Source organism: Accipiter gentilis, chromosome 1 (assembly GCF_929443795.1).
Source record: "Accipiter gentilis chromosome 1, bAccGen1.1, whole genome shotgun sequence".
In the NCBI taxonomy this organism is placed as follows: domain Eukaryota; kingdom Metazoa; phylum Chordata; class Aves; order Accipitriformes; family Accipitridae; genus Astur; species Astur gentilis.
In genome coordinates this window covers 18977767-18997035 of record NC_064880.1, presented here as the reverse complement: position 1 = coordinate 18997035, position 19269 = coordinate 18977767, and the positions used below count along the sequence as shown (strand labels likewise).

At 36.5% G+C, this 19269-nt stretch overlaps 1 protein-coding gene and 1 long non-coding RNA gene across 3 annotated transcripts in view; one reads left to right on the top strand and one right to left on the bottom strand.

Moving 5' to 3' along the window:
* The first annotated feature begins 2771 nt into the window (after positions 1-2771).
* The window catches only part of LOC126042826 (calcitonin gene-related peptide type 1 receptor-like), a 119419-nt gene continuing 102921 nt past the window's right edge, over positions 2772-19269 (top strand). The window contains exons 1-2 of one of the 2 annotated variants that reach the window (XM_049810573.1): positions 2772-3622; positions 15521-15640. In XM_049810573.1, the coding sequence (XP_049666530.1) occupies positions 15526-15640 (115 nt within the window). In that variant the 5' untranslated portion in view covers positions 2772-3622; positions 15521-15525. The remainder of the gene's footprint in view (positions 3623-15520; positions 15641-19269) is intronic. The other variant, XR_007507300.1, reaches the window with a different exon arrangement.
* On the bottom strand, positions 4250-18032 carry LOC126042858 (uncharacterized). The gene is made up of 2 exons (XR_007507301.1): positions 17805-18032; positions 4250-12986 (listed from the first exon to the last, which is right to left on the bottom strand). It is a non-coding gene; the product is annotated as an uncharacterized LOC126042858 (long non-coding RNA).

Below are 19269 nucleotides of genomic sequence, written 5' to 3'. Positions count from 1 at the left end.
CTCGCCTACCTTCTGCAGACCAGTAGTCAAGACAGAGCTCCAAGCTAGGGGGTATTCTGGGATGGCACGTTCTCTCCTGTTTTTGCTGTTGGAAAAAGTGGAGCTATAAATCACCAGAAGGAGCTCCACAGTAAGAGCTACAGGTTGAGAACATGGAGTTGAAGGATTTTTCCTGTGGTCAGATGGCAGCTAGTGTGCCTTTTCAAGCAGTGTCTGTTCGTTCATCAGGCTTGTAGTGATGCTGACCTCTCGCATAAAGCTTCCCCCGTTTTGGTTTGGGTGTTTTTTTTACTATTCCCTGATGTCCCAATTTGTGGGTAACAATTCTGTGCACTGTCAGATGGCTAAAATCTAATCATCTCAGCTTTGAACTCTCCAGAGCCAAAGTACCTTTGAGTATTGCAAGAATTTGTACAAGGCATTTTTTTATGGCTTTTCTGTTTTAGTTTACTTCAGTTGTACTTGTGTATATATCTGTTTACTGATACATAATGCGGTATAGAGGTCATGAAAAATGGAGCTGTAAGTCACTTTTATTTTGACAGAAATGCAGTATAAACTGTGCTCATGTCAAATTTCTTTATGGAAGTTCTCGGTGATATGAATGATCTGGAATGCATTCAGTGGTACTGGTCTTGTCTACTGACCTTCAGACCTTTCTTCTGGGCCTCTTCTGCCCCTCTCCAATCTGTGATGTTCTGGGGTTGTAATTCCTGAGCTACAGAAGAAAGATCATGTAAATGGTCTCTGGACTTGCCTTTGACTGTCAAACATGAGTCATTTCAAAACAGCAGAAAGCAGCTTGTAGAGGGGGCCTGGAATATTAAGCTTGTACTGGCCCTTCCGCATGCCAGTGTAATCTGTGAAAAACAAGCAGAATTTGGTAGCTAGCCTGCTGATATACATACTATAAATGGTCTTTTCTCACAGTGATTCAATAATGTGTACAGTTCCTACTACTACATAACTGGCTAGAGCTTGACTGTGTGGGTTGACCTCAGAAGTCATGCGAAACGGCGATCTTCCAGATTGTAATCTTTGTACTGGCAATTGATTCATATAGCATATGTGACAAATAAACACGAAGAGAGAACATAATGATAATGCCACATACACAAAGGTTAGAAATTCCCTAAGTAAGGATTCTTGGGTTCTTCAGAACAGCAACAAAGCTTAATAAAAATAACCACAGTTAGGTGATGTCTTAAGGAGAAGCTAGCTTGGTGAGTTTTGCGATTTGCAGGTTTTACATTTTGAGAGGTTTCTAGACTCCCATAGGACCTTAGAAAATGCTTTTCAGTGACTAGTTTTAGAGCTCACAAATTTCATCTTGCTTAACTTGAAAGACGCTTCTAAAAAGCAACAAAAAATATTTTTTTAGAATTGTAGGGTCTTTTTTCACTGTGGACCTTCAACTATTGACAACTGTCTTAAGATATCAGCGGGTTTCAGGGCAAGCCAGAGGTTAGTCTGATTGTCTAGGCCAGGCCATAGCTGAATGGAATTCTTTGATCCCACTAAAGGTTCAAAACAGTTTTGTTTCCATCTTCACGGTTTGATTCCAGTTTCAGCTGAAGCCTTTTATGTTATAGGTATAATGCAAAGCAGTCCAGAGACCCTCCTGACAACTAAATTAAGAGGACTGCACATGGGAACTGGAGAGACATTAACAGACTAGAAAGCAAAAATATTCATCTTAAAATGAAATACTGTTTCCTTTGAATTTTTCTTTTGGACATGTGTTCTTCATGCACATGGTGTTATTTTTACTCTTGTCCTGGTTTATTATTTACCAAAGATTTCTTAATCTAACTTTTAATCAAAATAAGGGGTTTCATTCTCTTATAAATTCCCCAAAGTACTTTTCTTTATATGTGATTCTCAGCCTATTTGACCATAAGAAGAAAAATGTCTCTTAAAAGTCTAGCATTTTCTTTTCTTTAATGTCTGTGTGGACTATTTCTTTCAGAATTACTTTATTATTTTGCACACCAAATCTGAGTGACTTGAGTGAGATCTTGTGAGAAGAAAATGAATGATGCTAACACATTATGACACAAACTTTGAAAATTCTTTTTTGCATGTTCATTTAAAAACCCACATATTTCTTATTAAATCCAAAAAAAAGCCCACTTGAAGTTTTGACCAGGTTGAGTCCCTAGATGCAGAATATATTTGCATGGACTAGTAAATTCAGACCATTCAGCATCTGGTATGACTAAAAATAAAGCAGCTCATCTGTGAATGACTTGTAGAGTGGAGCAAGTTTGAAACTCTCTGTTCATCCACATAGATGCATTCTAAGAAAAGCAAAATGAGGAATTATGTCATTTTTTGGAACTCTACAGACTGAGATTTCTTTAAATCACGGTGTTATTTTTGTATATCTGTTTTGGGCTTAGTTGTGACCCTTGAAGAGATTTATGGATAGCACTGATAGATACTAATTCTTAACACATGGGCCCCCAAAAATTTGTTTTTCAGACGCTTGGCATCATACAGATGACAGGCTGACCATTTTCATTTAACTGACTTCTCCTGAGCTGGGTTGCTCCTTGCTTTATCTGAGCTAGGAGTTGGTAATTAGTAACTGTATGGTAGAACCCCACCCCCAGCATTTAAACTGCCCCTTTGTGAGTGCTTCTAGCTGCCAGGAGCACTTTGGTTTGTGCTAAGAGATAGTTAACCTGTTAACTGACTATGAGAAACTTCCAATTTATTTCAGGATGGTGATGAGCAGATGAATGTAAATCTTGAGTGAAAGTGATTTAACTCTCCTGTTTGTCTTTGCCCAGAAATAATTGCAATCAGTTACAGCTACTAACTGTGTTAAGTTTACTGTTCTTCAGCTGTTACTTCTGCCTCTGTTGCTGTTTAATTCCTTATCTGGGAAATTCTCATCCTGCGTGTCCAGGACTAAGATCCTGGTCGACTGTCTCTAGATCCACAAGTTATAAGGTCTCAGTCTTACACCTAGAGTCCCCGTCCCTGTATTCAGCCATGGTACTCTTAATGATGCTTAACTTTAATTTTAGTATATAATAGCATGATCTGTAAATAGATGGTATGTTCTAGCTGAAGGCAGAATAGCCTTTGTAGTACAGCTCCAGATACTGTGATGAATGCAGCCTGGATCTAGAGCGAATAGCATGGCTTTATTTAAAAACAAACAGACAAACAAAACCCAACAGTAAACCACAACATATCTTTCTTAAATAGCCAATTAATATGGCATCCTCAGGAGCCGTATCAAAGCCTGCAAGGTATAATGAATAGAATATCATACAGACTGCCTCTCATTCTTTAAAAGTGTGTTTAATTTGAGCTAGGGCTGTTTAGAAAACAGTTGCTCTAAACTGCAGGGAGATCAGAGAACTTCAGACAGGAAGTGTCCCTGCAGCTGCTGCAGATCTCTGAATTCTACCCAGAGTGAACGCATGTGCTCCACAGAAAGCGAGAACAAGGACTAACTGATTAATCCACCGGCGGGAGCCTGCTCTAGGAAGATCAGGTTGCAATCCTGCCTCTGTAGTTTTACACCACACCCCTTCAACGTGAATTAGTAGGGGAGGATCATATTCAGGAATTCTTTCTTTCTTCAACAACTGTTGCTAGGAGTTGGGTGAGTACTTTACAACAGACTTTCAGTTTTACGTGAGAGATTTTTATTTTTTTTTCTTTAGCTGGTAGAAAGGAGTGTCTAGTGGTATGTTTTCATTAGAATGTGGTAGGTGCAGTAGTAAGATGTTTAGATTCAAAGTCCGGCGATGAGTGCTGCAAAAAGGGAGAATTTTTCTCTGTGAATTTGAAACAGGACAACTAATATACTTTTATGATTACTAATACAACTAATCTTTGGTTGTCAGAATCTCAGACTAAGGTATTTTGAGCTCCAAGACAGTTCTTTGAAAGAAAACCATCCTAAAGGTAAATATGTTAATTTTGATCAATAGCTGGAGTTTGGAAAAAAGCTCTTGTTTTCTAAAGCAATTTCTCCACTACAGTAGCTCCAAGGCAGTCTTGATTCAGGCAGAGTGGTCTGCCAGGCTATTTCAAATCTAAGGCATGTAACATTTGAAGCAATTAATATTTTGAGAAGTACGAGAACATTTTAGGAGAATCAAATTAAGCTGATGCTACTATAAGCCAATTTCACTCACAATGTATATTGAAATTCTCAAAAAACTAAAAACCCTTGAGCAATGAGGAGTGTAGTGAATGAGGCTTACAGTGGTGCCAATGTAACAAACACACCACCCCCAGCCCTCAAAAACCCAGAATATTATTGGTGATTTTTGTAATATATTACTTGAAATTGAATTGACATAAACTTCATTTTTAGTAACTGTGTGTGTAATGAAAAACAGTGATACTAGCCTGTATTTAAAGAAAATAATAAATCTTGGCTAACTATGTTTTAGAAAATCTAAATACTGTTTAAATGAGGAGAAAGCATGTAACAATGGGAGAAGTGGAGTAGGGCGAACAATAACAATTTGGATGGGGGGAGTATGTGAAACATCAATGTGACTCAGTACTCTAGAAATTAGTCATCAAAGTACTTCATGGAAAACATGTAAAGATATAAAGCTTCCTTCCTGAATGTCTTATGGACAGACGCAAAGACAGGAAGTCCAGCTGTCAGTATAGATACAAACAGCAAAGGCATGCTGTAGGAATTGCTAGGCACCTACTTGGGAAAAATGTCAGCCTTTTCCCTTTAGAATCTGCTCATTATTTAATTCTACTAGGAGAGAGTTTGTGATTGTGAAGGCAGCAAGTATCTATATCCACACTAAATTTATCTGATTTATTGTTTAAGATGAACTTGAGAATTGTAATCAAGTTTACTTTGTGTGTAATGCACACAGGACGATGTTGAGGAGGTAAAGATGATTAAAATGCGTTCTGCTCCAGCCTTTTCTCCTGCCAAATACGTGCCACGTGAAACGGTTCATTAAAAAGCAGTTGTGTGGGCAATTGCTTGATAAAACCATTTCTTCGAAATTTTTCTAACTTTCATGCTGGAGAATCTCCAAGTGTACTTTAAATTGACTTTCAGTAATCTTTATGTTTATCATTACATTGTGCATTGCATACTTTGTAATCTGGAGAGGTAATGCATTTCAACTGTCTGGTGTAGTTATGTGACCTTTAAAGGGCATTTAGCCTCTTAGTGCAATGCCCTTGTTTACTAATATTGCTAATGAAAACTGAATTGTTACTCATCTAGCTAATATTCTAAATGCAGAACAACTGTAAGTTAAACTTTTATGATCTTCTTGGCTCAGGACAGATAGAACAATTAATGACATTGAATTTATCCTTAATCTCATCAGGGAGTTAAATTTGAAAGTCTAATGGTAAAAACTTATAAATTGTTGGTATCTATTTTAGGGTTCAGTGTCAGATCTGAAGGGCAACGAGGGACGGTGTACAAAAAGGAGGCAGAGTTTCTGTCAGAGAGGAAATGTTAAGAGATCGGGGGAAAAGTGGTCCAAGATATAGTGTGTCTAGGAAACCAAGCAAAGGTGTAAAGTAACAAGCTTCCTAACAGGCTTTTGGGGAACATGTCCAGAGCCTTTAGTGAGTTTGAAATCTCACCTCTAGCTAGACCAGACCCACAGTTATAGAAGGAGAGCTACGGGATTCTGGATCTAGCTTCAAGGACTGTTTACATGTTTCTCCAATAACCCTTCCAAGTTAAGTGCATAAACAGGAGCAGATACTAGCACTCAGATTGTCTGTTCTGCAGTACAGAGGCACTGATATCCTTTATGCTATTCTTCTGACTCTGTGGATCTTCAATTACTTTTAGGGCAGAGAACACAGATTGCTCTCATGGATTTATCAATGGGATTAAGGTAGTTTCTGGAAACATGAATATTAAATCTTCTCTGGAAAAAAAGAGACATTGGCACCATCTTTCACATTCTGGGAAGCTGCTTTAGCATCTACATTTACTTTAAGAAGGTGATTCTGGCAATAGCTCTCTTCTGCATTTTAAAATAAAGTGGTAGCTGCTTGACATTCTTTCAAACTATCGTGATTTTGTTGGTGTGCATTCAGTATGTTCTGAGAATGCATGTGTATAGGAACAAGAAAAGAAATTTTAAAATCAAAAAATAGAACATCAGTAGTGCTTAATAGCCTCAAAAATTACATGACTCTCATATACACAGTTCTGGAGCAAACTGTTTAAAATCTGTCTAATTCCAGTACTTACTATTGCTCTTTGTTTGGGCTACATTCTCAACAGTCATATTTTCTCTCTAAGAACTAGAAGCTGATGGGGTCTTTGTATCTAAAGCTCTTCTTCACAGTGAAACGAGGGAGAACTGTCTTAAAAAGCAGAGACAAATTGCCTACTTCTGTGTGTTTCTCTTATGAAACTGTTTTTACTTTACAACAGGGACAGAGTGCCCCTGGGGGCAGAATGAAGCAAAACCATATGGGGAATTGTATAATTCCTTTCCTCTGATAGTTATTTCACAGCAAAATAGTTACTTATTTTTAGTCCTTTTAATTTTCTCTCACAACTCCTTTGTTCGGTTTCCTTAATTATTTCCTGCTGCTGTTAATACGGCTGTTCATTTTCCATCTTTAGTATTATTGTCATCTTCCCTGATGTGTGCCATTCATAATTAAGTATACCTCTGAAGTTAATTGGTTCACCTAATTTACCTGATTACTGAAAAAAATAAAACTAGGCATTTGAACATGTTGACCAGGATGTAATCTGGACACAAGAAAGTTCAATCTTCTTCCAGAAAATAGAGTATTCCAAGAGAACTCATTTTAAAACAATTATATTGAAAATAGCAATTGCAGCAAGTAAATGAGAAATACAACTACTGTATGAAGGAAATACTTAGCTGGTGCAGGTTTTATGAACACAGAAATGTCTGCAGAAGGCTATTAGCATTTGCTGTAAACATTTTCTACTTTGGCTGAGAATATGCCAAAGAAGCAGCAGTCTTTCTCCTCTATATTCATATAGTCTCTAACATAATGAAGTTCTGGACAATTATTTATGCTTTCATCAGTCACAGAAAAGGTAGTGTAGAAAGATGAGGCTGAAGTTTACTGTGCTCTGAGACTCATCTGATGAATGCTGTAGGACCACAGAAACTGGCCCTGCCACCAGAATAAGCAGCATGATCTACGCTGTGGTGGGAGATGAAGGGAATATGACCCTTTCTTTTCTATGGCAGTGTTATTTTATGTTGGTTTTAAGTAATTGCAGGGTGATAATCTGAGGCAGTCTGAATGTGGGGGTATTCCCACTGATGGCAATTACAGTGTTTCTGAGCTGTGTGATGATCCAAAGCTTGTGCATCCATTGCAGTAACAACATATGGTGGTGTCTCCAGCTGGGAAGATAGACAGGGGGAGCTAAACTTGCCTGACAAAGTGAAGAAACTTGTATTTTGATCTCTGATACGTGTGCAAAATGTGATCTGTGTGATGATGAGGTTGCAAAACGTTACTAGGCATAGTCAAAATCAGTCAGGAGAGGCATCAGCGTGGCAAGTAGTTTCCTCAGGTGCCTGCCTGTTACGTTTTCAGTAACTGACAGCTTCACTTTAGTGAAATTGTGTAGTTGTGTTTCTCTAGTGTGTACAATGTGAAATTGCACACAACTGGGTTGATAACAAATATACAGCACTGAAATGACCATCTCCATTAGAAAAGAAGGCTGTGATAAGTTAACTGACCTCTAAATATGTGACTATTTATCAATAAGTACACCTGAGATTTGAAAACATAGACTATGCTTTTCCAGTCCAAACTGCTAGAAAAAAAAAAACAACAGGCTAGAGGCTTTATAATGCTCATGTGGGACTGCTATGCTGTGTTCCGAAAACCTTAACTAGTATTGCTGCTTGTCTGTTTTGTTAGTGGCTTTTGTGCTCTGAGAGTAGCTATGAGGATGCTGAAGGCATTTTCTCTTTGAAAATAGGATTATATGATGTATATTTTTGCTATAAACAGGCAGTTTGTGCCCAAGTAGTACAGCTTTGAGTGCGGTGGGTTTGGTGTTTTGCTTTTTATGATTTATGAAATTATGTAAACTTGTAATTTGCTTTAGTCCACATTTTAAAAATGTTTTAGTGGGAGCAGAAGAATATTTCCTTTCCCTGTTGAAAGCTATGTTGCAATGAAAACAGACTGTATACATGGAGTAGAGATTTACCTCAGGTTGGGGTGTGGCATGTTGGATAGATGCAGTTGCCACATCTAAATAAATAACTGGCTTATTTCTTTATTTCTGTTTGAATCAGTCTTCTATGAGGTGGAAACTGAAATTTAAATAATGTTCTTAGTATGTCCTTTATGTTAAACTCATAATGTTGGATCTTGTGCCGTGTGTTTTATTTTGGGTTATTTTTTTCCCCTATGGCTAGTAGAATTAGCTACAAAATAATTAAGTCATTCTCCATAAAGCTATCACTAGTAGTTATATGATTTGATGTAGGCAAATCCAGTGTTCCTGTGAAAAGTCCAGCTATTTTTAAAAAAAAAACAAACACTCTTAATTTCAGAGCTTATAATTCACTTGGACTGTTGCATCAGGTGGTCTGCATTGCATGATCAGGGAGTTAGGAAAATTACTTGCCAGCTACTGTTGCCAAGACATACTCTCACCATCACTCTGCCTCCCAGAATATATCCAGTTCCCAGCTGTTGGGTGATGGATATCAGGGATGTGAGGCCCTGACTGAGCCAGGTAAGAAGGATAACTCAATGGAGGAGGGAATAGGGGTCTGGAGCTGTGTCATGAGAGAAATTGAGTGGAGACAGGATGGCAAAAGAACCCGGTGCCAGATGTGAGCTGACTAGTAGAAGGGAATAAACAGGTACTGGAGCTAAGTTGGAAAAGGGGAAACAGTTTTAAAGCACAAGTGAAAGGGTTTTTTTGTTTCAATTTCAAAACATAGCAAGGTTTTCTTTTAAATTTGTTCATCGGTTCTGTTAGCAAAGCAGCATTTACAACCTTAATAAAACCAGAACTAAAATGGGAGATTAAATCTGAAACAGTGACATCGGGTCATACAACTTTTCAGCATAAAAGCGAATGAAGACCTGTGCTTTTCTAAATTTTCACTTGCCAATTTTCACTTCCCAGTTTTCACTTGGGAATTTAAGAGACTGGAATAGTGCAGCAGCAAGTCAACATTTGTGTTAAGTGATGAAAGGTAGGTACCAACCAAAATTCTCTACCATAACAAGAAGGAATTTTGAAATTCTGGGAGGAATCTGATGGAGTCTCTGGTCTCAGAACTGATAGACACTATTAGGCCTGCTACTGTAGGGCACAGGAGGGAGATAAGTTGAGGGGGGAAATTCCAATAGCTCATGCTTTCAATCAGTAATGTTTATGTGCTGATGACCCACAGTAGACTGCTTCCCTTTTTATTAAGTTACCATGGCACTGTAAGACTTTGCTCTAGTGGAAGTGGGTTTGAATGACAGACCAGCACTGACTCTGGGACTTAGAAAGCTAGGGCATGTATCATCATTCTTTGTTCAGTTTACATCAGAGCAGTGGTGACAGAATTCATATTTACTTCATTCTTCATACTTACTCCAGAGTAAATGAGAAAACATGATCCTTCAAACAGCTGCAAAATAGCACATGTAGTAAAATACTTTTTAAGGGAACTCACTGACTGCCATTTGGGAGACAATGCTTACAGGTATGTCTAATTAAATCTCTGTCATACAAGTCTAGTAGGTAGTACAAGATATCGTAGGGCAAATATGCCTCTGAAGTATAGTGAACTGAAAAAAGGTCTGCTTTTACATCAGAGGTGCTATAAGCCTGACTAATTAGACCTTTATATCTTTAATTTTAGGCTGTGCTAAATTCAACCTCTGACTATGCACATCCTATCTCCTGCTATTCATTCCTCTATTTGCTGATATCCTTTGCCAGTTTTGGGGGTTTTTTTTGTATGTGTGCTTCCATTTCCTGGGCTGTCAGTGTGAATGAGTCACTTTTATAGTCATTACAATGCCACTTTATGCCATTTTCTAAAGCTGTCTGGTTTTGGCTACTACTGGAAATGCTAGCTTTTATTTTGCTTTTTCCCGTTAGCTAGCTAGAGATAAATACTGTGCGAAGAAATGTTTGCCTCTAAACGTTCTGGTAATTATAGAAATTGGTGTTGAAGAGACTGCTAAGTAAAAAAAAAACCAACCAACAACAAAACAACCAAACATGCATATATATATATACATATATACACACACTCATATATATAAAAGATCTTGGTCCAAAGGCTGCAAACTGCATGGATAACACACAGAGTTTTATACTTGTCTGTCTTCAGCAAAAAAAAGTCTTGAGAGCTTTCTTGTATTTCTGTGTTTAGGTGGCAAGATTAAAAATGTCTAGTTATAAGACCAGGTAATAAGGATCTGTTACAGGGAACTTCCTTGATTGCATGTGGTCTGCTTTGTCTACCTATAGTCCAGCTTGAGGGAAGCTAATGTCATTATTCACAAATTAAAGCGTTTAGTTAAACCAGTAAATAAATTAGTGCCAGTTATTACCCATAGACCTTTGATCTCCTTTGTCAAGTAACTTAGATGTTGTCTGTTATAGATATAAAAATGTCTGACTCGAAAGGTAGGTAGTTTGGGAGCAGTAGAGTGCAGTTCCTAAGGGAATGTCTTAGGAATTCTTGGAATTTACATTAAAGACGCTTTGATGTAGAGAAAAGCCAGTATTAATGCTGGACTGATTCCTGGCTCTCCTAAATTAGAATTGTGCTTTCCATATAAATACAGTAAAAAATAAACAGTGCATTAAAAAAGGGAAATAAAATCAGTATTATAAGAGGCTTTACAGCTTTAAAGTTCTGTTACTGGACAGCTGAACATTAAATCGGAAATCTTGGACTTTTCTAGAGGGGTTGTGGTTTTTAATTGAAAAAGCAGTGCCAAGTTCACTTTGATCTTGGATTCACTTTTCCTTTAGGAATTATAAGAAATAATTAAACTACAGAAGGATTTAAGCAATTCAGTACTAAAACCTTCACCCCCTTCAACCCACCGACACAATGTTCTGGGAATGTGTGACCTTGGGGGAAGATTAACAAGAAGATAAAGGAGATTGTCTTTGGTCAGTAGACTTTGCAGTAAGACAGACATGCAGTTATACAGCCTAAATTTTTCCCTCTTGGGAAATTGCCCAAGCATCAAGAACACCTACTTTTGACAAGATACTCTTTTAAGGGAAATGTAGGAGTTGAGTGGAAGAATAGAAGAACTGTACCCTGATAAAATTTTTGTTCTCTGTACAAATGCACTAATTTATCTTCATAATCACACAGTGACAATTATATACGGTAGCTCGTGATATACGAAATTCTATTTTCAAATGAAAAAGAGAAACTTACTGAGTATTTCCATTTCTGGCTGATTGTTTCCTATATTTTTCTTCTACTTGGAAACAAGCTTTTGGGAATATTGGATGATTCAGTAAAAATGGATTACTGTATTTTGCAATCTAAATCCATACTCTGCAGGTTCCTGGAAGAAGGAACCAAGGCCTCAACTTGAGTGATTGAAAACAAATTCAAATAGAATTTTCCTGAACTAGTGAGAGTTTTGCCATCATGTTTGAAAAAACTCAAATATAGAAAATGAGAGCCCAGGGGCAAACCTGGAATTAATCCATGGGCAACTGAGGTTGTGGATAACTTGCGGGTTCCTTTATGAAGGGTCACAACTCTGCCAATGATTACAAATTAAAACCTCTAAGGAAAACAACGTGCTTAGAAAATTCCCCTTTCCCATGTCATTTAAAAAACTAAAATTGAAAGTGTATTTTGTAATTTTTTGTTCCCATGAGCTCACAGGAGCCAGGCTTAGTGTGAAAGTTATTACTAAGTATCAAATCTGAATATTTGATGATATTTCTGCTTTTATTTAGCCTAGATGATATCAAACTATCACCACTCTTATGTACATTACGATGCTAAGTACTTATTCTTGTGCAGTTTGAATTTTTTTGTTTAATATTTCTCCCCATACAATTTTTGTTAGTTGTGGATTTATTTTAATTTTAGTTAATGTCAAACTACATCATAACTCATTTGTCTCTCAAATTATAAAGACAATCTTGGACTACTTCCAGTTACCTTGTGCAGTGTTTTCTTCTTCCTCCTTTAAAGCGTGACTGGACTTTTTATTAGGGCTGAATAAAAAGATTTGCTGTAACTGTTTCCCTAACCTTTGGATAAAAAAAGTAAAATTCTTCCAAGGCCATGTACCATGCAGCTTTGCATGGAGGAAAAATCTGGTATTAGGCCAAATGCATCGTAAGAGGTAGTCTGTTTCTGGAAATCATAGAATGGGCTATGAAAGCTAAAAAGAAACATTGATACCTCTATTACTTTGTGCAGAAATATAGTCAACAGAATTCCTTTTAAAGATGTTTTCTTGGTTTATTTTGGATTTGTGTTTTACATGGTATTATTTTGATATGTTAAAAGGTTTGCTTATTACATATGTGATTTATTTCTAGCATCTGAAGCGTAAGACACTATTTTTGCCAGGTAGTGTATAAGAGATCTATTTCTGTGGATCTTCTGGCATTAAACTTCACCCACTTTCACAGAAGCTGATCAAATTCAGGGCAAACTTCCTGAAACTGTGACAGTAGTGTCAAGGCTGGCCATTGCCCTTGCTCTGGAACAGTTACTTTGCTTTCAAAGTTATAATATGTACTGTACTCAGGAAAAGATGGAGAGGGAGTATGTGTTCTCTGATTGACTGGAAAACTGAAAATTACCTGAATAATGACACAAAATGCTGAGAATATCCCAAAGAGAGAGTACGCTAATGCTAATGTTGGGTGCTGTAACTCAAAAGTATTCCGTGGGTAGCAATGAGCATTTCAGTAAAGACTCTTCCTTTCTTCTAATGATGTAATATTTTAAAAACTCAGTGGTGAGATGACATCGGGACAACAGCTGGGAAAAGGATGGCATTAGAAAATTGAAATAATTAACTAGCATATAATTATCACATATAAACAAGAGACTTCCAAACAGACTGACAAAAAATTAAGGCAAATGAGAGCAGATGGGGTACACAAGTAAATGTAGACAGTAGCATTAATGAATGTAATTAGGTCTAAAAGTCTGGCATGTTAGAGTGGACTGATAACTGATAAATTCATAGCACAGTGCCATAGTGTGGGGTTTTTCCCCCCCCATGTGTTTTAGCAATACTCTAGGGATATCCTGTGGTCAGCTAAGAGGCCCATAAGTAATTCCTCCAGTAGAGGTTGGGGAAAAATTATTTATGAATTATTCACTCTGAATGGAGAAAACAGATCACTAGTAATTTGTCACTGGGGAAAGGGGGAAAATAATATCTTATTAGATTAAGTTTTAATATGTAAAATAATATAGGAATGTAAAACTGGAATTCTAGTTGGAAACATGAAGGAGGACACTACTTCTGTTTCTTTGAAAAATACCTGAAAATGAGCAGTTGTAGCTCTTGCACAGTTTCTCAGTTTACATAATGTTTCAGAATTTGGAACAAGTTGGTTTCTATTCCAAGAGTAGCTATTATGTCTCTAGTAGAAAGCAGAAATTTCTGAATTTGTTCATAGAAGTAAAAAATAGTCTTTGAGGAAAGTTTGTTTAAAAAATCATGACTAATAGGGCAAAATAAGATCTAATTTTTTTTGCCAAACATTTTACCAACTTTACAAGGACAAAGGATTTTATTTGTCAGTGTAGAAATTAAGATTAGAATGAATGAAAGGCAAATGCATTCTTTATTTTAGCAGGAAAGCATTATGATGAAAAAGTTAACGCTGTCATATTTTCTGGCTAAAATAGAAATTCCTTTGATCCCAAAATTCTGTTCCTTTACAAAAAAAAAAAAAAAAAGAAAAAAGAATCTCTGTTTTCACTACAATATATACTGAAGCCTTCTAAAAGGAATGGTGAATTTAAAAAATTATCCAAATAATTAGTGCTACTCATGGTCTGGTCTGTAATTTCACCAAGACTTATTTTTAAGAACGCATTTCTTTTTTACTACTCATGCTGCAAGTTAGGAAAACACTGAGTATGCAGAAGGGAAAAATTGATAAGTTGTCAAGAGAGAAATGGAAATTCTGGCTCTGATTTGGTGTTAGAGATATAACTGCACCTTCTGGCTCTGGCACAGAGTGGCTGTGTCAAATTGGTTAATCTCTGTGAGGATTTAACTTTTCTGAGACATCGTTGCTTGCTAATGTTTTCTTAGATACCATAGGTATGATTTACTTCTAACTTCATAGACAAAGATATGTCACTCAGAAAAGTTTAATCTGTTAAAGATTACTTCTGTTTATGTCACCTGCCCCTTCAGCATCATCTCTTTAGCCTTCCTGCTATAAAGCTGTATCCCAAGCACAGTGACAGGTCATCTCATCTACTCCCATAGCCCTTCCTGCCCTCACTGTTTTACGTGATGCAGACATGCTATCTTCACAGGCAGGTAAACAAAAACACTAAAGACAAAACAGCATCTGAAGACTAGGAACTTCCTAGTCTTTTGACCTTTAATTTGTATTAAGTTAATATTCATTAACTTAGCCAAGGTTTAAGAAAAGATGATATCTTAGGGAATCTATCTCTTGGTAGCTAAAGGAGATATTGAGCCTATTCTCTGATTAGAATTCAGAGACCCTTAAGGAACTTTTAGTTAATTGGAAAATATGTATTTCTAAAAAAGTTAAAGGAATAGTTTTCCAGAGGTACTGTCATATGTGCATGCCTAGCCTCATCTTTGGAAACTTGAACATGCCAGCTGCCATGGAATACAAGTGGTTTCTTTGTGTGAATGACTATGGTTGCACTGATCCTATGTGAAAAATAATAGATCTGCACTGAAGTGAGGTTTTCAATATTAAAGGGATCTACAAGACACAAAATACTTCTTAAAGCATTGACGTTCATGTTGCAGAAAGTTTACTGACTCCTGTGAAATGCAAATTATGCAAAAGTCCAGGAACTTGGTAACTATAAATTGGTGAAATATTTGTTAAAAATAGAATCCTATGTTTGTGGCAATGAATCTAGGGTCTGCAGACAGAGTAAAACTTATCTGGAAGGACTGGACATCCCAGCCAACTACACTTTACACAACTATATTGTGTAAAACTGATCAGGACATGAAAAGTACAAAGTGTTACATTTTATATCATTATGTGTTCTGGGAGATGATTTCAACTGTGGCTTAAAATAAAATCAAAGTAATAGCAATGCCTCTGATCTGTACTGGAGGTGGGATAGGAGACTTGCAGTCAACTGAGCACATCTATAAATCTTGTCTTGTTTTTCATTGTGCTTGCAATATAATTATACTAACATAGCTCATGTTGTTTCCAAAGCTCCCGGTTTGTATATGTACCCATATGGCTACGCACTACCCTGTTAATGACTTTTGCAGAGCACTCAAGGAGTTTGGTTTAAGTGTGTATTGTCATTTATATGTTATACAGGAAAGATGAAAGGAAGAAAGAAGAGGTGTTCCTTACCTTTAACCTTTATCTTGCTGTTCGTCTGTATCACTGGACATGCAACTACTGACTTACATGACAGCGATGAGGAGGATATTTTGGGTAAGAGGTGGCAAAAAATGACACATAAATCTATCTCAAACAACAAAACCCACTATGTTAAAATGCACTGTAGATGTAATTCTGTACTTGAGAATTTTTCTGGGAAACTTTTGAAATGCACTGATTTCTAATTAGAAAACAGGGAGATTAATTAACAGGGAGATGCTCAGAATTTTGCATTAAGCTCTACCAAAATTGCCTTCTATAAAGGCTTCTGTTTCCCATGCTTTTTGAAACTTCTAATCCTAATCAAACGTTGTGTTAGATATCAAGATTATTCCCTTCAAGCTCTGCTTTAGGACCCATGGAAAAGTTCAATGTTTAGGGAAAAGAACATACAGGTGGTAAACTCAGGTTTTATCTCCCCATACAAATAGAGCATAAACATGATGAATGACGCTGTAGAATGACGTTACTCTGTCCTGTGCACAGCTCTCTTGAGTCACAGTTAATTTGCAAAGTTTGGTCTAAAGATGATGCAGTTACTACCCTAGTTGTTTTTCTGGGTGTTGAAGAAACTCTTTGTATAGCCCCAAGTGATTTGATATTGCTGGGTAAATAAAAACTCACCAGTTAGAGATTTTTCTTAAGAAAAAAAAATGTCAGAAGCGTGACTGTTAGAACTGGGGAGGTTCTCAAGATTCTTACCATTGTAAGATCATTGTTTACTTTCACTTCATTGAAATGAAATAAGGTGGATCAAGCTTCTATACTGGGTGTCATTGTGAAAGATATTTTTGTTTCCTCCCAAACAATTTTGAGAAACCAGATGAGGGAAAAATACACTTTTGGGGCTGTACTAAAATACTTTTTTTGCCTTTGAGAAAATGATTTGAAATTGTGATGTCTGTCTTAACCTGCAGAGAACTATGCAGTGGATACTTCTCCCATTTGACAGGTCTGATTTTGAAGCCTAACTGCGAGTGCAGCTAAGAGGAACCTTTTTTTCATGTTGGCACTCTACTTAACCTGCCCATGTCTTGTCCAATTTCCATCCAAATTATTTCTCTCATTTGGACTTTTGAGCAGCGTTCCTTGAGACAAAAATATTAATTGTGTATAATAACAGCCATACTACAAATGAAGGTAGTGCTTTAGAACCATGTCACAATTAATCACTACAATTGAAGTTATGTACCATTCTGCATTAAGCATATGCTTTGCATTGGTTGTGTAGTCAAGACTGTTTCATACAGAATAAATTTGTTTCTCTTTAACCCTGAAGTACATAAATGCCCTTCTTGTTTAAGGGCAAAGTGACATTTATCTTTGCTCTGCCCTGCCACTGTTAGTTTTATAAAAATCCTTAGCCTAAGCTTGCAGTTCATGAAGGCTGAATTGTCTTGCTTGTTAAAATAACACACTTTGTTACCAGAACAAGAAATCTGCAGGATTAATCTTTTTTTCCTTTGTTTATAAAAGACAATAAGAAAATAATCTCGAGAAAATTAAATCGTCTTTTTCTTGGGGCATTATTTTATCACTGCACTGGTTATTTTACAAACAGTTATTTAAGATTATACAACCAGTAACTAAGTATGAGGATCAGCTCTGAACTTTTGGGCTTGTATTCCAAAGTGAAAAACAACCAAATGTGAAACTTAGAAATTAAACTATGACCCTGTTTTTGTGACTATGGAAGACTCAGTTAAGTGTTTAAAAAAATATATATATTTTTGCAGTGCTCTGTTTCTATAAAATTATTAGATTGGTACTAATTAAAATTATATTTGTGGTTTCTTAAGAGTGAAATTCTGGTCTCAGTGGTTTTTAACTGTAGCAATTTTGTAGGCTGCAATATCACTGATAGCATTTATTTTTCTGAGTTAGATGCTTATAAAACATTGACATATTTTACCCTAGAATTCAATAAATTTCAGGTATTAAAGGATAAAATAAGTTGTGTGCATCCATTACTTGTAACAAACCCCATGCGATCCAAAAGTATGACAAGTGCTTTCTGAATCTAAGAGGGTTTCTTTGTCTATTAGTATTTAAATTACAGTAATAATTAAGGTTGCAAGTCAAGTCCAATGGGTTAAAAAAGGATTCTCAATTTATTCTCTTCTGGCAAAACCTATCATCTTACCACCAATAAATAAGGGTAATAACAAAAAATAAAAGATATAAAAATAACTAGTTAATGCATATTGTTCAATAATACCTTATGTGGTTGGGAGCATTTCAGTTGATGTTCCAAAGCCTGAAGAAAATGACTCACAAGTTGAATGTGCTTTTTATTAGTATGTGAAAGTTTATCAAGAATAAATGTGACTGCTTAAAGAAAGGGTAGGAAACACGTGGGTAGGAAGAGCACTGAACAGCATGCGGGTGGAAAGCTGTCAAACTGACAGAGATGGAGAGAGGAGAAACAGCTATCCATTAGTGACAAGGTGCTTAGTATTGATATCACTTATCAAAGAGAGGCATTTACAAGAAAAGCATGGAAAGATGACAGCATATCTTTATAATTAAGGATAACCACAGAAACTCATATAAGGTTGAGAACACGTAACCTGAGCAAACAAAACCAGAAAGTATTTTACATAAAAAGTCAGGAAGATTCCTGACCAAGTTTTATTTTCCCAATTTAATTTATACAGTTCTATTCTGAAAAGCAACTCTGCAGTAATACTGTTGTCTTTCATATTTATTGTGCTGTAAGTATAATAGAGAAATGGGTTCACTTTCTATTTAAAAGCCTGTATTTTTAGCAACCAGCCCTGCAGATTTTCCTTAAGAGTGTGAAGGTCAAGTTAGAGTCTTTTATTATGCCTACAACTGGGGTAAAAGTATTGTTTTTATTTGTATTAATGTAAGAGGATTAGACACTTTATTCACCACTGCTGGTTTTGTAATACTATACCGTTTACTAGTAATGTGATAAGTGCTGTGCATTGATCACATAAGGTCCACGTGCTCAGGGCTACAGCATGACTGTCTGCAGATTATTAGAGCTCTCTCAGTGAAATTACTGCATGTTAGTTGATAGTGGCTGTTCACGTGTTAAACTGCCATGTCTTGACTTGCAAAAGTTGCCATGCGAATGACAATAAATGTGGGAAAGGCTGTGCTGTGTAGGAACAGTCTTGACCGGTATCCTGTTTCTGACAGTTGCCAAAAGTAGGAAGACTGAAGGAATGGAGGAAGAAGGTAGTGACATGAAATATCTGCACTAAACTTGTGCTCATTGTCAGCCATTTCATCAGCATTACTTTGCACTTACCACAAACTATGGAGTGGAAAGATTGTTAAGACAGAGCAGTGGATGTTTAGTGCCTTCTGTTATGAAAACCTACGTAGCTGATGTAATGAAGTCGTTAAATTAAAAAATCGAGGGGCGGAGGGGAGAAGGAGGAGAGGAAAGGAGGTTTTGCTTTGCTTTATTTTGGTTTTAGTATGGCAAGTAATAACTTTTTTGTGACAGTGAGCATCAGCTGTAACCACTACTTAATGTATTTCTAGCAAAACAAACTCAATTTTCTTGGTCTAGGATAGTACAGTCCTATAATTCTATAGATTTTCTAAGTTTATTTGGACCAGATGCCTAAATTGGATGAGTAAGAAATATCCAACAGGGCCAGATCCAATGTGGAGGATTAAACTAATTTTCTTTTAAAATGACAAAT